Raw genomic sequence first — 21,917 nt, 5'->3', positions numbered from 1 at the left:
GAGCTTAATCCTTCTGATTATGATTTCTCAACAAAACAATAAAAGTTTAAGTAGCATAGTGTCGTAAAATCCTTAATGCTGCATTCCAGTTGATATTGAAGCTTTGAAGACTAACTTCAAAGGAGGTTGAACAAGAGCAAAAAATAGATATAAAATACACAAAAAATGACAAGGTTGGTTTTAGAAGTCCTTTTGTATGTCAAATCTAGGAATATTGACCTGTTACTTGAATGGGCTTTAAGGCAACTTATTAATGATACTTAAAAACACAAAGCATATGCTTGTGGGTAATAGTCTGTTTAAGGGTAAAAATGCTATTTCACAGTATGATAATGCTAGCAATGCAAGAATACTTTTTAAATAAAGGAATGTATTTTCATATATTAAAAAAGAAAAAAAAAAAAAAAGAAAAAAAAAGAACAAAACCGCAAAACCCCCGAAGCCTTAATCACTGAATTTATCATGCCATTTGTATCTGTAGATTTTATTATACATCTCTTATGGTCTCCAGTTCTAAATAGCAGTGTGAAAGTTTGATTTACTGAAACAATATTTTCTAAATTATTAACACAGCAAATAGCCTCCATGGGTACTCTCTCTACACAAGTAAGGCAAATATTTTTTGTTCCCAAACTTTTAAAGAATAAGAAAGCATTAACATTCAACTTTGATGTTTACTAGTCCTTGATGCACCCTTAGAAATAAATATTTGAGAGATTGTCATTTTAAGGACAGCTGAAAGAACGGCCATAGCAAAACTGGGAACCATGAGCCGCAGTTCTATCTAATACCTGTAGTAATGTGCTTTGTGGCACACATTAAGTAATTTTTAAGTGGTTGTGGATTTTTTTTTTTTTTTTACTATTTCTGCATTGTTCCTAAAAACGTTTTCTAGCTTTGCCTTACTGCTGCATGTGTTCTGAGTATGGCAGCAGGCTCATGATTCAAACATTAAAAGGCAGCATTAGCACAATGGCACCTGTCCTTGCTTAAAGAGCCTTGTAGCAACATCATTTAAAAATTCACTATTTTGGACAGATTTGTTTGATAACATTCATAAAGCTGTTGCTACTGCTGCTGAAGATGCTAAGATTTTATTCTAGCTGGGGGTGGTGGTGGATTTATGTTTTCTTTTTTTTTTTTTTTTCTTTCTTTTCTTTTAATGGTAGTGTGAGACATTTGTCCCTAAGTATGATGTGTGTGATTGAGATCTTTGCTGTTTTAAGGAACAGCTGCAAAATTACTTCATGACAGGGAAATTTTGGAAGTGGAAACACTATGTGTTAAATGTACACGCTACTTCACCCACTGTCTTCAGAAAAATAACAAATGAGCACCACACTGATATTGTAGGACAGTGTTGATATTATGACGTCAAATTTTCAGGGAGCAATAGAATTGGGATCACCTGTAATGTTCTAATAAGGACATATAGAAGAAATATTCTCTCATTCCTTCCCTGCTCTCTCAGCCTTCTCTCTACTGTTGCTTGTCTGTGTTTTCTGTCCCCATTAATTCTTCATCAGATTTCTTTTTTTGCTTTTTATTGCTTTTCCCAGGTTTTTGTTCTAGCCAGACCTGGTTTTATGCCACCCCTTCTCTACTCTGCATCTTGCCCTACTGATTCCCTTCTGTCCTCTTTTCTCCGCCTGCTCACCAGCAGGGCATGTACACGTAATCACTCCCTGTGGCCTCTCATCTCTCACATTTTTTTCTTCCATAACTTCCACATCTAGATGCTTTCTTTGTTACCTCATAGGCTCTTTGTCTGTTGTGTATCTGGATGAAATAATGTTGTTGTGGACGTAGAGAGCACTGGTGAAAGACATCCGCAACTTTCTTTGTCCCAATGTCTCTTGATCTTTCTGAAGTAACCATTTCAGAGAAAATTTATGTGTGTATATATATATATATATATTTTTAGTGGATAAAATTCTAGACTGGTCTGTGGGAATAATGCATGTTTGTCATGGATAGGAGATAAGACTGTTCTCAGTGAGTTTGACACACATGAGGTCACGGTCCAGGCATATGAGAAGTGTGATGGAGGGCAACCTGAGAGGCATTACCTAGGGAAGGATGGGCAGCATCTTCAAAGGTGTTTTACCATTAGCAAACATCTAGTGTTTGTGTACAGACTGTGAACTTCCAAAGCCATTAGTGTGGTCACATTTGGTAACCTTGTACAGAGATAACCGAAGAAATACTTTGGGCCAGAGCTTCTATGTGGAAAAATTAAAATTATCTTAACATAGCTAATTTTTGACTTGTGAAATTTTATTCCACGTTATTAAAATAACACCTTAGAAGACTTGGGCAAGTAGAATTACTTACAAAACTATCTATTATAAAACATACAAAAGCCATTGAATCGATGTCACAGACTAAATTCAGCCAATGAATAGATTTGTTAATGTGATGATTTCTTATCCTCAAATGCCACAGTATGCTGTAAACTCTGTGGTGATTGTCAGTCTGTCTCTTCTCCTCTTGCTGCCCCCTTTCCTCTTGGGAAATTTTTTGGGGAAAATACCATCTTGCAGCAATTAGTATCAAAGATTGGTTACTTCTATCATATGGTTTGGTAAGTAATCTGTAGCTATTGCTGTGATTTGCTGCTTGCCCATATAGCTTCACACATGTATTTCATTTCCAAAGTTTAGTGAAGTTATTCTCTATAAAGAGGGTGAAAGTCTAGATGAAAGCCATCCCTTTTGTGAAAACCATATTCTCTGTCCCTCTTAGTGACTAGTACAACAAAGTAAATTTTAATGGTGCATGATACTGAAAATGAATCCTGTGACCTTGAGAAGTTGTAGCAAAAGATCAGGTTTTATTTGAGTCCTTTTGCAGTTGTTTTCATGACTATATTTTTAATTTTTAGTTGAAAAACGTAGTACAAGTAGCTGTGTATGTATTCAGTATTTGAAACGGTCAAAATTAAAATTCATAAGTCACTTTAAAATACAAACTAGTTTACATGTAAATTAGTATTTTTTATTCTTTTCTAGGACTCTGTTCACTTCATTAATAACTGAATTAATCTTCTTTCCAAAATAGTGGTTTGTGTTCTGAAAACATTAATTTTTTTACATCAGTGGAAACTTTTCACTCTATCTTGTCCTTGAAGTCTCTTACAAAATATAGGGGCATTTTATTTTGAAAAGGAAAGTGAAAGCATTTAATTTTCATGATGAAATGAAACAGTCTTTTCTCAGTTTTGAGTGTTGTTCTGAATTGACTCTTCTGTCAGCAGATAAGCTAATTGCAAAAAAGCATGCTTCTCAATTCCTTTACCATGATTTTTTTAAAGAGTGTTTTCTGTGACGGATTTAATAACTTCGTAAACAAGGCTTCTTGGAGAAGTTGTGTTATGTACTGTGTCAAAATGTTTGGGCTCTTTAATTTTCTTTCATCGTAGGCTTCTGAAATAAAAGTTGTTAGTTTAGTTTAGCAGGGATAATACATGATTATTCCTAAAGCTGAATAACAGAGAAAGGTGTGATTTTACAGATACACTTATAGTTTATATATATGTGTGGAAGAAAATTATGTTCAAGGAAGAAAATGTGCATTGTGATGCAGTATACCTAAATTATGCTTATAAATATATTCACAATAATTTAACAGTGATATGGTCTTAAATAATCTCCTCTGAGGAATTTATGTAAAACAAGAATCTCCAGAAGAAAAGTGCAGAGAATTGTGTGGTTGTTAGAGACAAATGTTCTGCTCTCACATTTGCATTCCAGATTTTAAATATGCAATTTATAGTTTTGTTAGGAGTTCCTTTAGTGCCTAAAGGATTTTTCTCTTCAGTGTCCCTACTGTTGTTTTTCATTAATGTTAACAATATCACATGCTATACAGATAGTTGATTTATAAACATGCAGATGGAATTCTGTAGTCCAGAAACCAAGGTTTGCCTGTACCACCTAAAACTCTTTACCTTGATGCCTAAGTGATGCATTAGAACAGAAATTCCCAGAAATTAGCCGAGTGCTGGCCCATTGTTTTTCACTGTAGTAATTCTCTCCAGTCTTCCAAGCTTCCCAAGCTCTGAACGTGAGGGTTGAGGCCCCTGATACTTGGGTTTATTTGAAGTTGATTTCTCTACTGTGGATGAGTACTTGGAAGAGAAACACACTAGGAGGAAGAAGGGGAATTAACAGAGAAACCACATTAGACTCAGGAAATCCTCTGAGCTGAAAATAGTTGGAAACTAGTGGAGATTTAGGGGAAAAGTTGTAGATGATCAGTTTGATCTTACTCTTCCTTAAGCCACCGCTTAAGCCACCTCTGACATTTTTGGATGCAGAATTTGGGATTAGGCTTTTGGTGAGAAAAGGTTCAGCTGTCTCTGTGCACTTTCTATCCAGCAGGTGCATTAGGGACGGGGAGTCCCTTGGGCTGGTGGTGCTGCTGGATCCAGTGAAGCAGTTTGGGTGCAGGCCAGCGTGAGCTACCCCAGATTGCCCAGTGTTTCTCTCTGCTGGGGACATTTCCTAGGGGTGCTGAGTGGCTGTGGGACAGGAGTTCTTTGCTGCATATGGCTTATCCTTTCCAGTTGTGAATGACTAACAGTGTTGTGTCCATTTCATTCTCCTGCATCACAGGATTACTGTGTTGAGAACTGCTTAATATTGAGAAAGTTGTTTCAATGTTAAGATAAAAACTAAAGGGGCATGTTATTTTTCCTACTGTTTTTTGGTCTTGTGTTTGGTTTGGTTTTTTTCATGTTTGACTTGAAACTCAGAATTATTGTTGCTGAGATGGCTGGTAAATTTGTCTTAAAAGCAAATAAAAGAATACCTGTCCGAAGACGGGAAAGTTGGAAACGTTGTCAAGAGGGGTAATAGCCCGCTTGAGGAAAAAGCTTCATTGCCTTTTAGCATGTGTCTCTATGGGTGCTAACACAGAGGGGAAAGAAGTTGGGGGCGGGGGATGGCTATGCTCATTTTTAAATCACTGAAATGAAACAGGAAACATTTTGTGGTTTGTTGATTCTTGAGTTTTCGTTTTACAGTCTTTGTTATCAATCCAGTTCTTGAATGTCGGATTTAAATGCTAATGCTGTTAGTCTTCAGTGTAAAGTAAGGTTATGTGGAGGAAAGAATATTGCCATGTCTCTGTATTGCTCAGTCCAAATGTTCATTACCAAGTTATCTTTTGCTAGGTTTCTCTCTTCAAATATCCATAGAAAAGAAGTTTACATCTTCTCAATTAGCTGCTTCTGACATGTCACCTTTTTTTTCCCTGGACTAAGCCCTTAAGTTACTGTGTTTTAAAAGAACCTTGGGTGGTTTAGTGATCTAATGTATCTTAGGCTTTACTGCAAGTAGCCTTTTCTTGTAACTTTTGTAACATTAATAAGGATGGCTTCTGCACTTCTCTTTTGTTAATGTAGCCAGAGGATGGGTCTGATTTTCAGAGGCAGCTAGTAACTATCTCTAGAACCTTTATGAGCCTTGGGCATCAGTGGATTTCAGGAAGTGGTTCAGTAGCTTCAGCTAGCTTTGATAGGATGTGTGATTGAAGCTGCAGATATTTAGGTGAGCTCAAATTAGCACTGAGTAATCAGGCATGAAATAGTACTATATTTATCTAAATACAGGATGACATTTATGGGCATGTGAAGAAAAAACAACTCTAAAGTGCCTCCCTACCGTTTGATGTTCATCCCAGGTATGCACTTCCACCTTTCCAAATGGAGACTCCAGTTTTTCCTTGGCTTATTCTCCCACATCAGCTCCTCATCTACTGAGCATTTTCCCTACTTGTCTAGACCTTAACATCTATACCTTACTGCTGCTTTTCCATCCTCAGTAGTACAGTGTATGTGCTGTTTCATGCCAAGTTCTTGCAGACCGTGCAGCAAATGGGTGTGAAGCCATGTTCTTCATGCTGCCTGGAGGGACTCGGTGTGAGCTGACAGCTACCGTCTTGCTAACGGCCATTCCCAGGCAGCATCACAGAATGGTTGGGGTTGGAAGGGACCTCTGGAGATCCAACCCTAGTCCAACTCACCTGCTAAAGCAGGGTCACCCAGAGCAGATCGCACAGGAATGTGTCCAGGTGGGTTCTGAATGTCTCCAGAGAAGGAGACTCCACAACCTCTCTGGGCAGCCTGTTCCAGTGCTCTGGCACCCTCAAGGTAAAGAAGTTTCTCCTTGTGTTTATATAGAACCTCCTGTGTTTCAGTCTGTGCCCATTGCCCCTCATCCTGTTATTGGGTACCACTGAAAAGAGTCTGGTCCCATCCTCTTGACACCCACCCTTGAGATGTTTATGACCATAAGCATCTTTACTTGCAGACTGCATCAGGTAACAGTTTTGAACTTGCCTCTCTGTGGTGCCAATTAATTGCCAACCTTTTGGATCCTAGTTCTTTGACGACATGTAATAGAATACAAGGTATGTTTTCAGGCTACTTTTTCCTTCATTTAAAGCTTCAGTAAACACAGTAATCTTTGTGTGGTCCAGGAAAGGGTGCTTCATCATAATTCGGTGGTGTGTTTTTATTTTTAGGGACCTTTTACAAGACTTTCAAAGGAGAAATATATTGAATAAGTTAAGTCTTTTTAAAGGTTTTTGAGTCCTGTTGTTGTTTCCTGATGATGCTGTGCTAGTATGGTAACAGTTAGGAGTCTTGCTCCATGTGCTTCTTCGTGGTCTTGCTGCCTTGTACTTACCGTTTCCTGTCTCCGAGTGCGATACAATGTTTGCAGTTACTCGAACTCTTTCTTACATATGTTCCTGCAATCATCACACAATGAAGTCATTTCCCAGATTTTTGCCCTCCTCAGTTTTTTGAATCCTGAATTCAGTCTCTGACAGAAGTGTTAGTCTTTAAATCATGCTTGAAGAGTGGTGTTCCATTTGGTTTTGGTGAGGGTTTTTGTGTGTTTTTGTTTTTTTGTTTTGATCCAAGCTTTGATTTTAGTTAGAGAGTAGGGGAAATGTAGGTAATGTTGAAGTTGAGTCTCTCTAAGACTTCTGTATCCTGACCCGCAATGTGAATTGATAATACTTTTTCAGAGATGTTGTTTAACAATAGCCAAACATGCTGTGGGTTACCTATTCTCCCTAATATAATTTAAAGCCGAGGGACAAGTATGTTCAAATTAATTTGTAATTAAGCAAGAGGTTGAAAGGGGAATTTTCTTATCTCCTGAGATGCACTCAGATTCTCTCCACAATAAAAATATAAAATGTATATATTTTTGGTGTGTAGGCATTTAGTCAGAGAGGACTTCCTTATCTTTATTATTCTATGTTTAAAAAAAAAAAAAACACGTGTAAAGTTGTTCCATCTCTCATAATTCGGAGGACAATCTCTTTCCTATCAAAGGAGCTAATAGATTGATCTGTCTTGAATGGAAATCTTATTTTGGCAAGGCTGGTTTGAAGGCAAGTGGTCTTTAACAGACTTTGCATCACCTTGCAGAAGTTCAGTCTGGATTGGAAAACTGCAGATGTTGTACCTAAGTTTTAGTCATTTTCCCATTCTTTGGTGTTTGTTGAATTAATTTAGTTACTAGATACCAATTTTAACTACTTTTTGGAAAAAAAATAGTTTAGACCTTTCTGGAAGAAGGGTCTAAATATATATATATACACAAACAAAAGAAAATATCCTTTAGAAGAACAGAGAGCAGAAGAGTGTTTGCTGAATCAGAGGGGTGCACTATTACGTTTTTATGGAAGCAAGAAAAGTATCCAGCTGTTAAGAGAGCTATAAAAAAAGGATACAGGTTAGCCACAGCTCTTAAAGTGCAGATATGTGGGAACGTGATTTCATCCTATTTCTTCTAGAAAAGATGGTAGTGAAGCTGAAATGTTTTTTTGAAAAACCTTTACTGTAATTCATGTGTTAAATACTTTTGGGGTCAGAACAATATATAAATAAAGTAACAGATTTGATGAGATTTTCTTGTTTTGCTCAAAAGTTATCTATATATCCAGAAATGCTGAAAGATTATCATCTCAAATTCCAAGCTACTGGAAAGAATTAATCCAAGACATAACATTTCAATGTACTTTATTCCTCACAGAAAATCTGCTGTTGCTCTAATTAGTGAGAAAATATATAGGTCAATATGGGTCCTTCCTGTGCGTGTGCTTAAGGTGGAAGCATCTGAACCAGTAGGAATAGCTAAAGAGAGAGACTGAGCTTGCTCCTTCATCATGTATATAACCTATACTCTTATATTCCATTGTTCATTTTGGCAAGGAAGGGATGACTGAGTAGTGCAGACAGAATTTCCACGTTATCAAACGGCAAAAAACCTCCAGTGAGATACAGTGTACCTGGTTTTGTATTCTATGGTAGTTCTTGTTATTTTCAATATGAGTAGCAGTTTATGGGATCTGTATGAACTGTGGTTATTTTGAAAGACAAATTAAAAGTTGTTGGCTGCAACCAGGTGTAGGATGTGTGAGATCTGGAAGGATTTATGAGCAACTAAGCCAAAGCGTCCTGTTGCAAATTTGCTGTACACTCATTCTTCCATGTCTGAGTCATGTCTGAACTGATTTCGCTCAAAGCCAGAAGAAAGTTTTCTTGTTAACTTTTTTCTGGTAGAGAAGTAAAGTAGTTGTCAGTAAATTCATAATTAATCTTGATGGAAATGCAGCAGGAATTGAACTGTGTCTTAAGGTGACTGTCTTTTAAATTGCAGCTTTATTTTAGATGGACCAAAATAAGATCAGTCTAAGATAAGATAGCAGAATACATGATTAGTACTGTACCATGTATTTAAGCGAGCCCTCTTTGAAGTATCAGTCTGCCCTGGAATTCCAGCACTTCAAAGAATGCTGCCTCTGAAAAAGCTGCGGCTGTGGTTAGCCACCAAGGGGTTAATAAAGATCAAAGAAGAGCATACATAAACTAATACATAAACAGAGCTGGTTTTAAACTGAAAGTTAATAACACCATCATGTAGGAAAGCAACACCTTAAAGGTGGGCTTGTCTTTACCCTGTCATGGTGCTTTATAATGCATGAAGGGAGACTGAAACATTTATAGTCAACATTTTTACTGGATTGCTTTTTAAATGAGGAATTCAAAGCTTGTCAATGCAGAAGAGAGTCTGTGTGATATCTGACATTGGCACTGTTCCTCTGGTTTTGTTTTGCATGCTAGTTAGATGGGAATGGATTTTTTGGTGTGATTCAAAACACAGAGATCGGGAGGTCTGAGTCGGAAATTGTAGCTGTGGTGTCCAAGGGGTGGTTGAGACAAAGAGGTAATATCCTAACTATTTACTGTATGAAAGCATACCAACAGCATTTCTACCAGCTTTTAAAATGCAAATCTAGGCATTACAGATCTGTGCTGTTTGTACTGTCTTGTTTATATGGAGAAATAGCGTGAAACATCATTAAGACGTGCTTCTCTTACTGACATTTCCATTTTTTTCCCTACACTGGAAGTACCTTAGGTTTAAACTGTACAAAGGTCCCCTACAACTGTGCAAAGGTCCTCAAAGTGACAGGTCTATGCTAAGTCTGTGTAGACATTGTGCCTGAAGGTCACACCCTGATTTTCACATCTATTTCTTCTGAAAGATGTGAGGAATAAAGAAGCAGTACTTTCTGTTCTGCAAATGCAAGAAAACCCCCTCATACCTTTTGATAAAATTGAAACACGGATAAAGGTAGAAGTCCTTTTAGGAAAAAATCCTTTATAGACAAAGTCAATTGTTTTATCGGAGGAGGGTTAGAAGAAGCAAATAGACTATGCTAATTTAATGGATTATGTTAATGTTCTGCAGAGTTGATGTTATGCCAGAGAAGTTAGACTTGGTTGTCTTGGGCCTTTGTTATGACCAGTTTCTGTTACTATAGTAATGATTGTGACAGAGATTAAGAACCTGCCTGTCCATTATGTTTTTTGCTTAAGGGTTCCCAATTATTTCCATTTGTGGAAGTCTGTATTCTGAAACTATGGAATATGAGTGTGGGGAAAATGAAGATAACATGAGAAGGCACACACTCTGCTAATCTTAGTGTATGATTACGTTATATATCTTCTTTGATATCAAAGATGTTCTTCCTCATCCTTTCTTTCCTTCTCCTCACCTGCACATTCATTTCCCTCATTTTTAGTTACATAGTTGCTGATGAGACTGCAGCATAATCAGGCTACTAATATAAAACAGAATAAAAACATTCAGTCCTAATAAGCCCAGATTGTTACTGTGATTCGGTTTACGGTGTGGCCTCACAAATGCTTATGTGAATGCAACTGAGAGAAGGAAGGAGAACAGATGATGTTATTTGACTGTTTCTGCCACTGAAGAAGATATAGGTAATGTAGGTAGCATTTTCAAAGATCTCAATGCACTTACTAGGAGCTAGTTAATCTTTAATGTTCTGAAGTAGATAACATTATCAGTGAAGTGCTGTGAAATACACACATTGAAATAGAATGCAGCTGGCCAAGTAATATTTTAGTGGCAGCTTTGACTTAATACTGACCAAACCTTTTCCTTCATGCTTTGCTAATACAGGCAGTGTTGGGAAACAGATCAGGAACTTGATTTACTGAAAAACGTTAATTTTTCCCTGCTGGATTGGTACTCAGAATTAGGTCTATCATATGGCAACAGAAACACTTATACATGGGATCTCTGCATGAAATGCTGAACTTGGTACTGCTGCTGAGAACATGCTTGTCAAGTTACATCTTCAGCGGTTGCTTTACAGTCATTAAGCTTAGTGGTTTATATTCAAGAACATGTCCGAAATTTTTTATTATGTTACAAATTAATAATACAGATAGATGTGCACAAAACATTTTTTAGATTAGTATTTATAGACATGTAGCTAATCATATTAATGTGCTCTGCTGTAACTTGCGTTTTTAGATCACAGTTCGTGAATGCTTATTACAAGAATACTGAAGGGTTTCAGAAAATGTTTTACTTGCTTGCTGAGATTGTGTGTTATCAAGTCAGTTAGTGGAAGATACCTTGCATTTTATTATTACATGCAAAATAAGAGAGAGTTTATATTCTGGACATCCAGCTGCATGAAAATACGATGGATTTCAATTTGCAAGATAAAGCAGTCTCTTACGTTACATGATGCCCTGCAGTCTGCTGGCAGTACTCCATCAAGATTTCTACAGTACTTCTAGAACTTCAGAACTTTTATCTTTGGATTGACAATCAAATGTGAATGCTTATTTCTTTTTTTTTTTTTTGTGAAAAATATTTGCGTATCTTGCAGCAGGCATCTGGCTTGAGTTCTTGAAATATTTCACATGAAAGCAAAAGTTATCGTGACGTAGAGCAAGAAATGTTCCCAAACAGCATTAAATAATCCAGCATATTTTTTCTTAAAAAATTGAGCATCATTATATGATTGCTCTTTTGTGTAACTTAGAAGTAACACCTGATATTGTGCATGAAGTATTCAATGAGCCATTGCAATCAAAGTGCTCGCTAAAATAAAACCAAAAGTTTTGGTAGGCTTGCAGACAGTGATTGAGAAATCACAGAGCTGCTTTCTTCTGGGTTTCCTTTCAAATCTATACTGTTGCTAATGATGAATAAGTGGTGTTGCCACTTTGCGTTTGGTTGTCTATGAAACCAGTTTAGCCTAGATCTCAGTGTTCGAGCATTTACACCTTAGAAATTGCCATCGCTGATTGATTGCCTTGCTGATGGTCTTAGCAGAGAGACCAAGGATTGATTAGGTTTGGAGATTGACTTACCTGCTTAACTCTACAGTTAGAGTTCCAACAAGGAGTGTGTAATCTGGAAATTCATCTTGGTATCTTCACATAGATTTAGGGCATGTGAATGAGATATTATGCTTATGTTATGATCACCACTTGTGGTCTCGTTCTCAGCCTTGGCCTCCAGACGTGTCATTGCGATCTTTTCTAGAAGTATGAAATTCACATTAACCAGTCTTTCATATCTGTGTTTAATGTACATAATTACAATATGGCAGAGCAAGAACTGTTTTTCTTTAAATAGTAGACTGTGCTGGTCTGAGTCTTCATATTATAACAATGCATTTGAGGGCATACACACTCTTGTTTCCATCTGCTTTTAAGTTTGTTGCAGTTGTCTGTCATGTGAGTGGGTTTTCTTGCCTTTAAGGCTAGATAGCCTGCTAGATAAAAGAGGTCATTCAGAGCTTGAGTCATCCGTTGTCTTTGCAGATGATTTCTATAACGTTGTGCTGCTTTCGCCTTTCTTTCCTTTTCTTTGTTTTTCTCTTCTGTACTGTGTTTACTTATTTCTTCACTAATCTAAGTATCCGAATGGGTGCTTCTGTGGTGTGCTGAAATCCATTCTCAATTAACTGGTGGCCCAACTACAGCCCTAAGACCTCTCAAACTATTGCTTTTTAGGTTTGCATTTTCTTACTTCTTCCCCACCTTGCAGAGTCCCTTTTCTATCCACACTAGTGTGCTCGTCTGCTTCTTTTCTGTGGTCATAGAGGTGATAGAGTATCTCGAAATACACAGTGGGTAAGGCATTACACGAAATTATTTAGCAATTGCATGATCCTCTCATCATTCTCTGGTTGTGCTGCTTAGATTCAGTTTAAATCTCCTGTAGGGTATGAGGACTAATAGGTAATTCCCATGCCTAAAATTCCTTTGTTACAACACCATAATAAAACTAGTACACCAGTTGGTATGTTTTGTTTCCAATGGTGTTAATCTTTGAAACTGATAGGAAAAAATAGCTTTCTTGTTTTTGGAATGGAGATCTGTGAGCATTTGAGTTTTTTCTCATTGACCACAGCGAAGTGACTTTTTTCTTTTGCATAATATGCTCAAAGTCCTGAGAATGCAGGTTATATTGGTCATTCTGTATTTAATCTCATCTCTGTACAATTGTAACAATCTACTTAGTTATGTGAGAATTGAGAGGAAGGTTTTCTCTCGATTCTGAGTATGTAGCCTGGTAATTTGGGGGACTGTTTGAAAAGCAATATAACGGTATGCTGTTTGAATAAAACATTTAATATCAAAGCTTTGTTTCTATTCAGTCAATATTGTTACCAAGGAACCACTAATTACTGTGTATGATGTTAGAGGGGCCCCTGACAAGTCCATGCAAATCATATGATTTATAATTCATAAATCCCCAGTCCCCTGAGAAATGTTGCTCTTGCACTTACACTAATTGAGTGCTTATGTTCATTGATCCAGTCCATATAGCACCTTTAGTCCATATGGCAGCCTTTATTGTAGGACCAGAAACTTCCGTTGTCAAATATCCCCTATAGTCAGTGGTGCTATACCCTTCCCAAAATCTACTTACTTCGCCCTTTGCTTCATAATCCTTCAGTCTTTCAGCAGTCAAATTCTGCCCAAATCAGAGCGGTTTTTACATCTGGCTCCCCCTGGCTGTAGAGGTACAAAGTCTGTATGGTACAGCGTTGCCTTTTGGGGGTGAGACTGCATTGGTTTATTGATCTTACTAGTAAGGTAGTTGTTCTAGAGCAGCTATATAGTATACTGTCTTATATTGATACTAATATGCAGTTGTCCCGGTAGCTGCTCTCAAAAATGGCTCACTTGTAAGAATTGGACAACATAGGTCTTTATGTTTGGCTGTGCAGATTTTTGTTGGATATTTTTATATGTGTAGAGAGTAGATATTTTTTCACCTCATAATACAGTGATTGCCAAAAGTTATAAATACTTAAATACATAGTCTAATAGTTGATATGATGTTGTTTGTGAATAATTAGCATACTGGTGAAGGAGATGGAATCCTATGCAAATTTCATTTGCCGAATTGAAAAAGAAAGTAGGGGACTAAAGATATATTTCAGGATGATACTTCGTGCTTGATGATTGTTATAAATTTTTCTGATAATTTTAGCATAGTTTCATAATGTTGTATTATTTTAATTGTTATCCAGAAGAATGGCATCACTTAATTCTATTAAAACTGCAGAAAGATAGATGAATGACAAATTAATAATTTACCATCTTTGCATAATACTGTAGCACAGAATACCAGAAGGATTGATGGCAGAAGAGGTTAACAAATTTTAGCAGCTTCCATTAGCTTTTCATTGTCATATGTTTGTGGTGCTGACTGAAATAAGCTTTGTAGGAGATCTCAGTCTAGGGAACTAATTACTTGTGCCGATTGCCATACTGATGAATAGACCCTCATTGTATCATTCCCCTGAAGACGAGGAACAGTTTGTGATTCACGACTGCATCCTGGCTGATATTTGATAATAATTTTAACAGATAAATGTAGGAAGGCAGAATGATGAAGTGCCTATCCATGCTCTACGACTATCAAAGGCATGCATGTAGCCAGCTGTGTTCTGCTTTTTTTCTATAATCACTAATGTAGAATTTTAAGTCATTAATCGACCTTTGAATAAACCCATATCTTCCTGTGTTTTATAATTTTTGTTTGGTCTACTATTCCAAAATCATTGGATTTTATAATCGAAGCATTCAGATTTTAACATGTTTGCAACACACACACACAGTGAAAATAACATATTGGGGCATTTCATTCCAATACTTCAATCTTTTTCTGAAAGTAAGAAATCAGGAAGATGAAGCATAGCACTGCCTTTGCTTTGGTGTTAGAAAAAGGCATAGAAATTTAGTGAAGGCAGATGCAAAGACACTCCATTCTTGTAAGATTATTTTCAGTCACAATTTTTAATGTCTATGAATGTGTTCGAGAGCAGAGTTACGCAAATTATTCTGGCTTTTGTTACTGTATTTGTTTGAAACCTTGATTTACCTTAAATAAAACTCATTTCTACCTTTAGACCTCAAAACTAAGAATGTAGATACCAAGTATTTTTAACATTGTGATTTGTAAATTAGTTGTGGCTATTCATTTGTCAGTGTTGACAGGCATACTTTCTATTAGCGCCTGGACCAGAAATTGAATATATATGCATTTTCATCTATTGTTTTAATACTGGCTCTGTTAACAAACAAAATCAGTGTTTTGCGATTTGGACACAGGTTTTCAGGCTATCACGGCTATTCTATGCTTCAGGCATCTTCTGTTTGTTTGTTTGCTATATCTGGAATTGTGAGGGGTTTTTTGTGCATTCTCTGGGCTAAAATCCTGTTTTACAATGGTATACATTCATGATCGTGTAACAAGATAGCAACCGGCACTTATATATGACCATATTAAAAAGATCTACGTATATTTGGAACATACAATGGAAAATAATGAATTTGATTTAACCTTTTCTAGATGTAATTTTTTAAAAGTATGCCTTCAATATAGCAATTATTACACATCATAACATGTAGTTTTTAATTAAATGTAGAAACACAACTACATAAACCAGAAATCCAATCTGATTTGCTCGAAAATAGATTGCTGTTTCACTCTCCTGGAATGGTTTATTTAAAAACAGTAAATGGAACAGAACTGCATTTTCTTGTGTTGTTCTAAGCCTCAGGGGCTAAATGTAATGAATATTTTAAGAGATTATTTTAATTAAATTCCTGCACATCTAAACAGAGTAATATTTTATTATCACATACATAACCATGTAACTGAGGTATTCATTAAAGTTAACACTTTCTGGACCAAGAATTCATGGTATGATTTACTGACCTTGTGCAAAAAGGCACAAATTAGGAAGAAAAATGAAGGGGGACAGACTTTGATTAATATAGGTAATGCTATACCATATTTATAATAGCCTTTTCCCTATTCTGGTTTATAAATGCAGGCACTGAGAAAGGTGCCCTGCTGAGGCTGAAATGAGGCTGAAATCGGAGCACATGCCACCAGAGTGTGGGGAAACTGATCACACTGTCAGCAATTCATTTCAAAATGATGTATTTAGTGCTCATTTCACCTTCCAAGAAAAAAGGGAAAGGAGTTCCTTAGACTGGAAGGTGATATTGTTATTTTCAAGGACATACCTAAGTAAAAGATTGCAGAAAGGGGGGAGGTTAAAAAAAAAAAAAGAAAAAAAAAAAAGAAAAAAGGCAAAAGCAGTGCAAACAAGGAGAGCTTTATGCAGAAATTCAGCGCTACCATGCTGTTTGATAATTGCTAACATATGTGGCTCCTCTGTTTCATTGTAGTCGTCCTCGTGAGTTCTGGCGCCTCGACTACTGGGAAGATGACTTGCGGCGCCGGCGACGATTTGTGCGTAACCCCCTTGGATCGACACATCCTGAAGCGACACTAAAGGCAGCCGGAGAACATGGTCAGTGTAAAATCTGTGTCCTGCCAATAGCAGGTTAAAGTACGTGGCAGTAAAGACTAGACCATCATTCCTATAAGATGCTAGAAAATTGTCCCAAATGCCAAAGGTTTCTGTTGTTGCATTTCAGACACATTCAATACGAAGATAAACTGACCATTACTTCGTATATCGATGTTGGAATTCGTTAAGCTTCTTCATTACATCTCAGTTGACCTGACACGTTGTGCATACTTTGCATACATTTATCACAAATATAGTTCTTACTAAGCACAAGAAAAGTGGATGCAATTTTGCCATTAATCCATGGACACACTTTTGTGTGGTAAATTAACATATTTATGCTTTAGGAACTTCAGAAGATCTGTCCTGCTCAGAAATCCACAGCAGTTATTTCAGTTCGCCTAAGCATGTATCTGCCTATCATTACAGATACATTAAAAGAAAAATAACACTTCTGAAGCTAAACTGTATTCAGATCTTTGTTTAAGTCCTCAAGTTTTTCTGCAAGCATTTGATATGGAAGAAGTAGTAACAAATGCTGAAATGTATTGTTCAAGCAGCAAATGGTAATAGTGATTTCTACCTGGTGATTTTAAGAGAGGAGATTGCATTTTTTCCCTTTTTTCCCCCCCATTTTATTATCAAGGATCACTCAGCTACATGCTGCTATGTCTGTTCTAGAGGAATGTATTTACAAGAGTAATACGGCAATCAGTTTGAGAATTCTATAATAAACAAAAAAGATAAAAGCCAAAACAAATAAACCCACCAAAGCTACTGAACTTTGGGGTTTAGTCTAGAATTTTATGTCTTTGCGATTTAATGAAGACACATTGATAAGGTAGAAAAATCTTTCTTATATTTAAAAATAATTTGCTTATAATTAAAGCTGAGTACCCTTCACCTTGAAGGTACCTGCCATGGAATAGAATAATTTAAATTTAATTGGGTTTTTTCTTGTTGTTGTCTGGTTGGGTTTTTTGTTGTGGGGTTTTTTTTTTGGTTTGGTTTGGTGTGGGGTTTTTTTTGGGTTTTTTTTTTTTTTTAGTCTTTGAGTTACTGCATACGTGCACACACACATTATATGTGGAGGCATAAACTTCATGCTAATTTAAAATTATTAAGACTGTTTTCTGAATATACAAGAACATGTTTGTCATAAAGTTAGTTTGTCGGGCATCTTAACCTCTTGCACTCAGCCTTAAAGAGCCATTTCTAGAAGAAAATGTCCACAATATGTCAGCTGATATAATGCCAAATGTGACATCAGTCCTTTAAAATAAATGACCGTACAGAGAATAGTCGATAAAGTGATCTGAAACCAATGTTCGTAGAGCCCTACATCTTTGACTATAGAAAGAAGAACACGATGTAGAATTAATTAACCCACTTTTTGCTTTGGGGCTTGTTGTCGTTAGTACTGTGTGTTGTTTCTATGACATGGACTTTAAGGGCATAAGGTTTCTCTCTAATACCCCATTGATAAAAAACAACTGCCCCCCTTTAATACTATATGTACTTTAAATTAAATAGCTCTTGTTACAGTTGTATGTATTCTCATATTTTCCATATTTAGTCTTCATATTATTTATCAAAATATTGAAAAATATATTTATTTTTACTGCAAAATATTTAGAATTCCTATCTATATTTGAGTAACTAATTCTTCCATAAGTAAACACACAGTAATACAATTATTCATCTTTCATTGTAATGTGATATTTTCACTAATCAATGCTATATTTCAAGAGCTATTGCTCATACTCAGTTTGTAACTGCCAGGAGTACAATTTTTGTCAAACAAAAGAAGAGTGAATAAAAGTAGCCTTATTTCATAGGTGGCTGATAGGCATAGCTGGTAGCTAACCTGGGTAATTTAAATAGAGCTAGTTGTTTACTGTCTGCCCTTCTGTTCAGCATTTGACATCCTTAACAGGCTTCTATTATATTTAATTTCTTGATGTTGTTTTATTCTTAATTTAATTGCATACTGCCTTTGTTATCTGTTGCTGTTCTGTTTCCCTATCTATCCAGTCAATATTGTAGTTTACCTTAAATCAAGATTTAATGTGATTTCTGAAAATATAATTACCATCTGCCTCAGCATGTGTATACATGCAACTGCCTTGTTCTAAGACCTTTCACAAGCAAGTTGTAAAATAATTGACCAAAGTACAAAATCACGTTCAACTGGAAACTATATATAATGTATAGGAATACAAAGGTGTGTGAGGGTTGGTTTGTTTGTGGTTTTTTGAAGTCCCAGAAGGTACAGTTGTCAGAAAGGTCAGCTTGAATGATCACTTGATTTATTTATTTTTAAATTGTGTTTAGAAACTTTTTAACATTAACCAATTTCAGGTCAGACAATCTAATTATTTTTAGATTTTTGGAACCAGACTTTCAGGCCCTGTTTTCATGATGTAGATGTCCTTAGAATTCATGGAATATTTGCCCTAGAATTTCGTTATTTCTTATCAATAATTTATCATTAATTATTCTATTTCAATTAATTTTATATGTCTCTGAAGAAAAATAATTTTAAAATAATGAGTGAAAGGCTCCCTACTGCCTATTTAAGGTTTTCTCAAAACAAAACAGAGCAAAACCAAAACCTGAAATTGGACATATGGGATTTTACCAAAACGGAGATGGGAAAATAATGCATAAATAATAGAAAAGTACTATTGCAGTAATATACTTGAAAGCATATATTTTAGCACACTTTTCTTTACTAGATACACATTAGCAGCTGCTCAGTGTCTCTCAAATAAAACCAGATATATTCTCTGCCCTAGAGAGCTCACAGTCTAGGAAAGATCACAATTTGCAGCTGTGAAAATTATTTAGAAACAACTGGAAGCCTAGAATATTGTGCAGTAAAAGTGAGAGTGAACAACGACAAAAATCAGCTCTGTTGCAGCCTAGTTATGTGTGTTAGTAGCAAGAACCAATCTTTTTCCAGGGATTGATTTGATTTGAAGGAGAACCTCTGGTGCAGAGGTGGCAGAATAAATACCTGAAGACTAATGTTCTCTGTTCAGACAATCAATACCAGCCCCATGACTATACTTCTGGCTACCTTCTAGTTAAAAACAAATTTTTTAATTCTGACAATTTAATTGCCATTCCCAAGTTCACATTAACTTGCTTGGGAAAAAGAGGCTTTAGGTAATTTTTCAAAGGGCGGGGGAAGGAATCCTTCTAAAATGGCTGTTTGTAAAAGTCAGTCTAGTAGTGGATTGTGAGGGAAGGAAACTGAGGTGAAAAGGGTTTGGTAGAAAAAGTTTGGAATGGAACAAGCTAACTCTTTTCTGTTCGCCCTTTCACCCATTGCTTAAAAATGAAACCAAAATACTTACGTAGGTGTGAAAGTAAAAACTCATATCATGCAAAAATGAGTACTTTAAACCTGTTGGTATTTTTAAATTGACCCCCCAATACAGTATTGTGTGAGAGAATCTTTAGCTGCTAGAAAGTACTTTATCAAGCTTTTTAACAAGTCATTTGTTGTTTTTTATTGATGTTTGTTAAAAACTTGGGGAGAGGGAGATTGAAACAGTCTGTAGTATTTCCATCAAGGCAATAGGTAGAGTTCAGATCATTGTGACTGCAAGGGACTAGCAGCTGATCACCTACAGTGTTGGGAAAAACCAGTCAGTTTTCTTTGCCTTAACAGATGCAAAATAAGTCTTAGAATATTTTAAAAACTTATGGGAAGTTTCTTGTGTGTGTGTTTGGTTTTCAATGTTATATTTTTAAACAAATAGAAAGACTAGAGCTTCTGGGAGCCCCGTTTTACAAAATAAGTACTTAGGGGTTTTTAATGCATCTTTTCCCTTGATTGCTTTTCCTAATATATTTACCAGACATTGAAGGAAAAAAAAAATAGTAAGTATCTTCTGTATGGTGCTTTCTGATACTTTCTTTTTCAAATGGGTTTTAAAAATTGTATTTTACATGTAAGGTTAAGTTGTAGACAAACAGTTTAAAATAATCTGTCATTCCATGCGTGCCTTAAGCTTGTTCAGCAATGTAAGCTAAACTATTATTTTTGCACCCAAGCGTTCCAGATATTTAGCTGGAATAAATAAGACTCTCTGCAGATGCAGAAATCTGTTTGCAAAAAGCTACGTGAAGAAACTGGGTTGTGCAGAGCAGTTTGGGAAGGATTGCATGGAATTACAGTAATGAAATTAATTAGTGAAATCACTGTGCTAGATAAATATTCTGCCAGCAGGCTGTTATGTCCTGTGCAACACATAGGCCATGCCTTGAGGTTTTGATCTTGCGAAGGTGTATGTGAATGTGTGCTTAGATCTGCAGGATTGGACCCAGAAGCTCCAGTCACACCAAGATTAGGCAGCTCTGGCAGAGTGTGGTTTGAGTTAGCAGGCAAGAGAGCAGGATTTGAGATCTGAAATATGAAATCCAGTGTAATATACCTACGTGCGTACTTGGGAACTGAATATGTCACACGATGCCATGCTCTGTCACATGTATCTCTAACCAGAAAATATAGAAAGTGAACTAGACTATAGCCTAACTACATAAGTGCATTTATCTACAGATAATAGATGAATCCATGTGGAATATATCGAGTTCTATACAGATGCTGATGTGAGCGTGTGTGTGTTGGTTGCAGGTGTAGTGCTTCATTTAACTCAGTACAGAAAAAGCAGATTCTGGTTTGGAGTGTGATGCTGTATTGCCTTCCAGTAGCTAGTAGTTGCACATGTGTAGACAGGCTCTGCATCTTCTGTGTATGTGCGTGTGTATGTATGTTTTCTGCATACCAGCGTGCATGTCAGGAAATGTGGGTAACTAGTATCATATGAAAAGAGATGACAAATATTTTAAAAATGTATGAAAATGGACTAAAATAACTTGTGGTCTAAAATTTTGTGTTGAAAGAGGCAGTTGCATAAGATGTGTGTTTTTGGATTATCATTAGTTGAGGAAAGAAATAAAATCTGAGTGACAAAGATGAGGCAAGAGGTGTATATTTCTGTTATCCAGTCATCTTCGGCGTGGAAGTTGCCATATTGATTTTATTTTTTCTTGGTAGTAGATGGGAAGAAAGACTGAAGGACATACTAGTATTTTGGACAAGTTGTGCTAAGTATGAAAGTATTAGGCTTTGACCTTGGCTCTCAATTCAGTCTTAAATGAGAATAGGTAGAAGGCTAGTTTGAAATAGCATCTTCAGTATAACACAAATAGATTGTAGTAGAGGCAGCAAAAGTATGTACAATTCACTTGGGGTTTTTGAAAGAACAGATATATTTTGCCTGCATGAAAGTGGAGAAGAGGAGAGGAGAGAAGAGAGAGAGAGGAGAGAGAGAGAGGAGGAGAGAGAGGGAGGAGGAGAGAGAGAGAGAGAGGGAGGAGGAGAGAGAGAGAGAGAGAGAGGAGAGAGAGAGAGAGAGAGGAGAGAGAGAGAGAGAGAGAGAGAGAGAGAGAGAGAGAGAGAGAGAGAGAGGAGAGAGAGAGAGGGAGGAGGAGAGAGAGAGGAGGAGGGAGAGAGAGAGGGAGGAGGAGAGAGAGAGAGAGGAGGAGGAGAGAGAGAGAGAGGAGGAGGAGAGAGAGAGAGAGGAGGAGGAGAGAGAGAGAGAGAGGAGGAGGAGAGAGAGAGAGAGGAGGAGGAGAGAGAGAGAGGAGAGGAGGAGAGAGAGAGGAGGAGAGAGAGAGGAGGAGAGAGAGAGGAGGAGAGAGAGAGA

The 21,917-nt window shown here is 36.6% G+C and overlaps 1 protein-coding gene across 4 annotated transcripts in view; it reads left to right on the top strand.

Moving 5' to 3' along the window:
* LRBA (LPS responsive beige-like anchor protein) overlaps positions 1-21,917 on the top strand; it is a 412,983-nt gene that overhangs the window by 196,384 nt on the left and 194,682 nt on the right. For all 4 annotated transcript variants that reach the window (XM_065634945.1, XM_065634947.1, XM_065634944.1 and 1 more), the window contains one exon: positions 16,073-16,197. In XM_065634945.1, the coding sequence (XP_065491017.1) occupies positions 16,073-16,197 (125 nt within the window). The remainder of the gene's footprint in view (positions 1-16,072; positions 16,198-21,917) is intronic.

The sequence above is a fragment of the Caloenas nicobarica genome, chromosome 4 (genome assembly GCF_036013445.1).
Source record: "Caloenas nicobarica isolate bCalNic1 chromosome 4, bCalNic1.hap1, whole genome shotgun sequence".
Classification (NCBI taxonomy): Eukaryota; Metazoa; Chordata; class Aves; order Columbiformes; family Columbidae; genus Caloenas; species Caloenas nicobarica.
The sequence above is the reverse complement of the archived record's forward strand: the minus strand, read 5'-3'. Positions and strand labels throughout refer to the sequence as shown.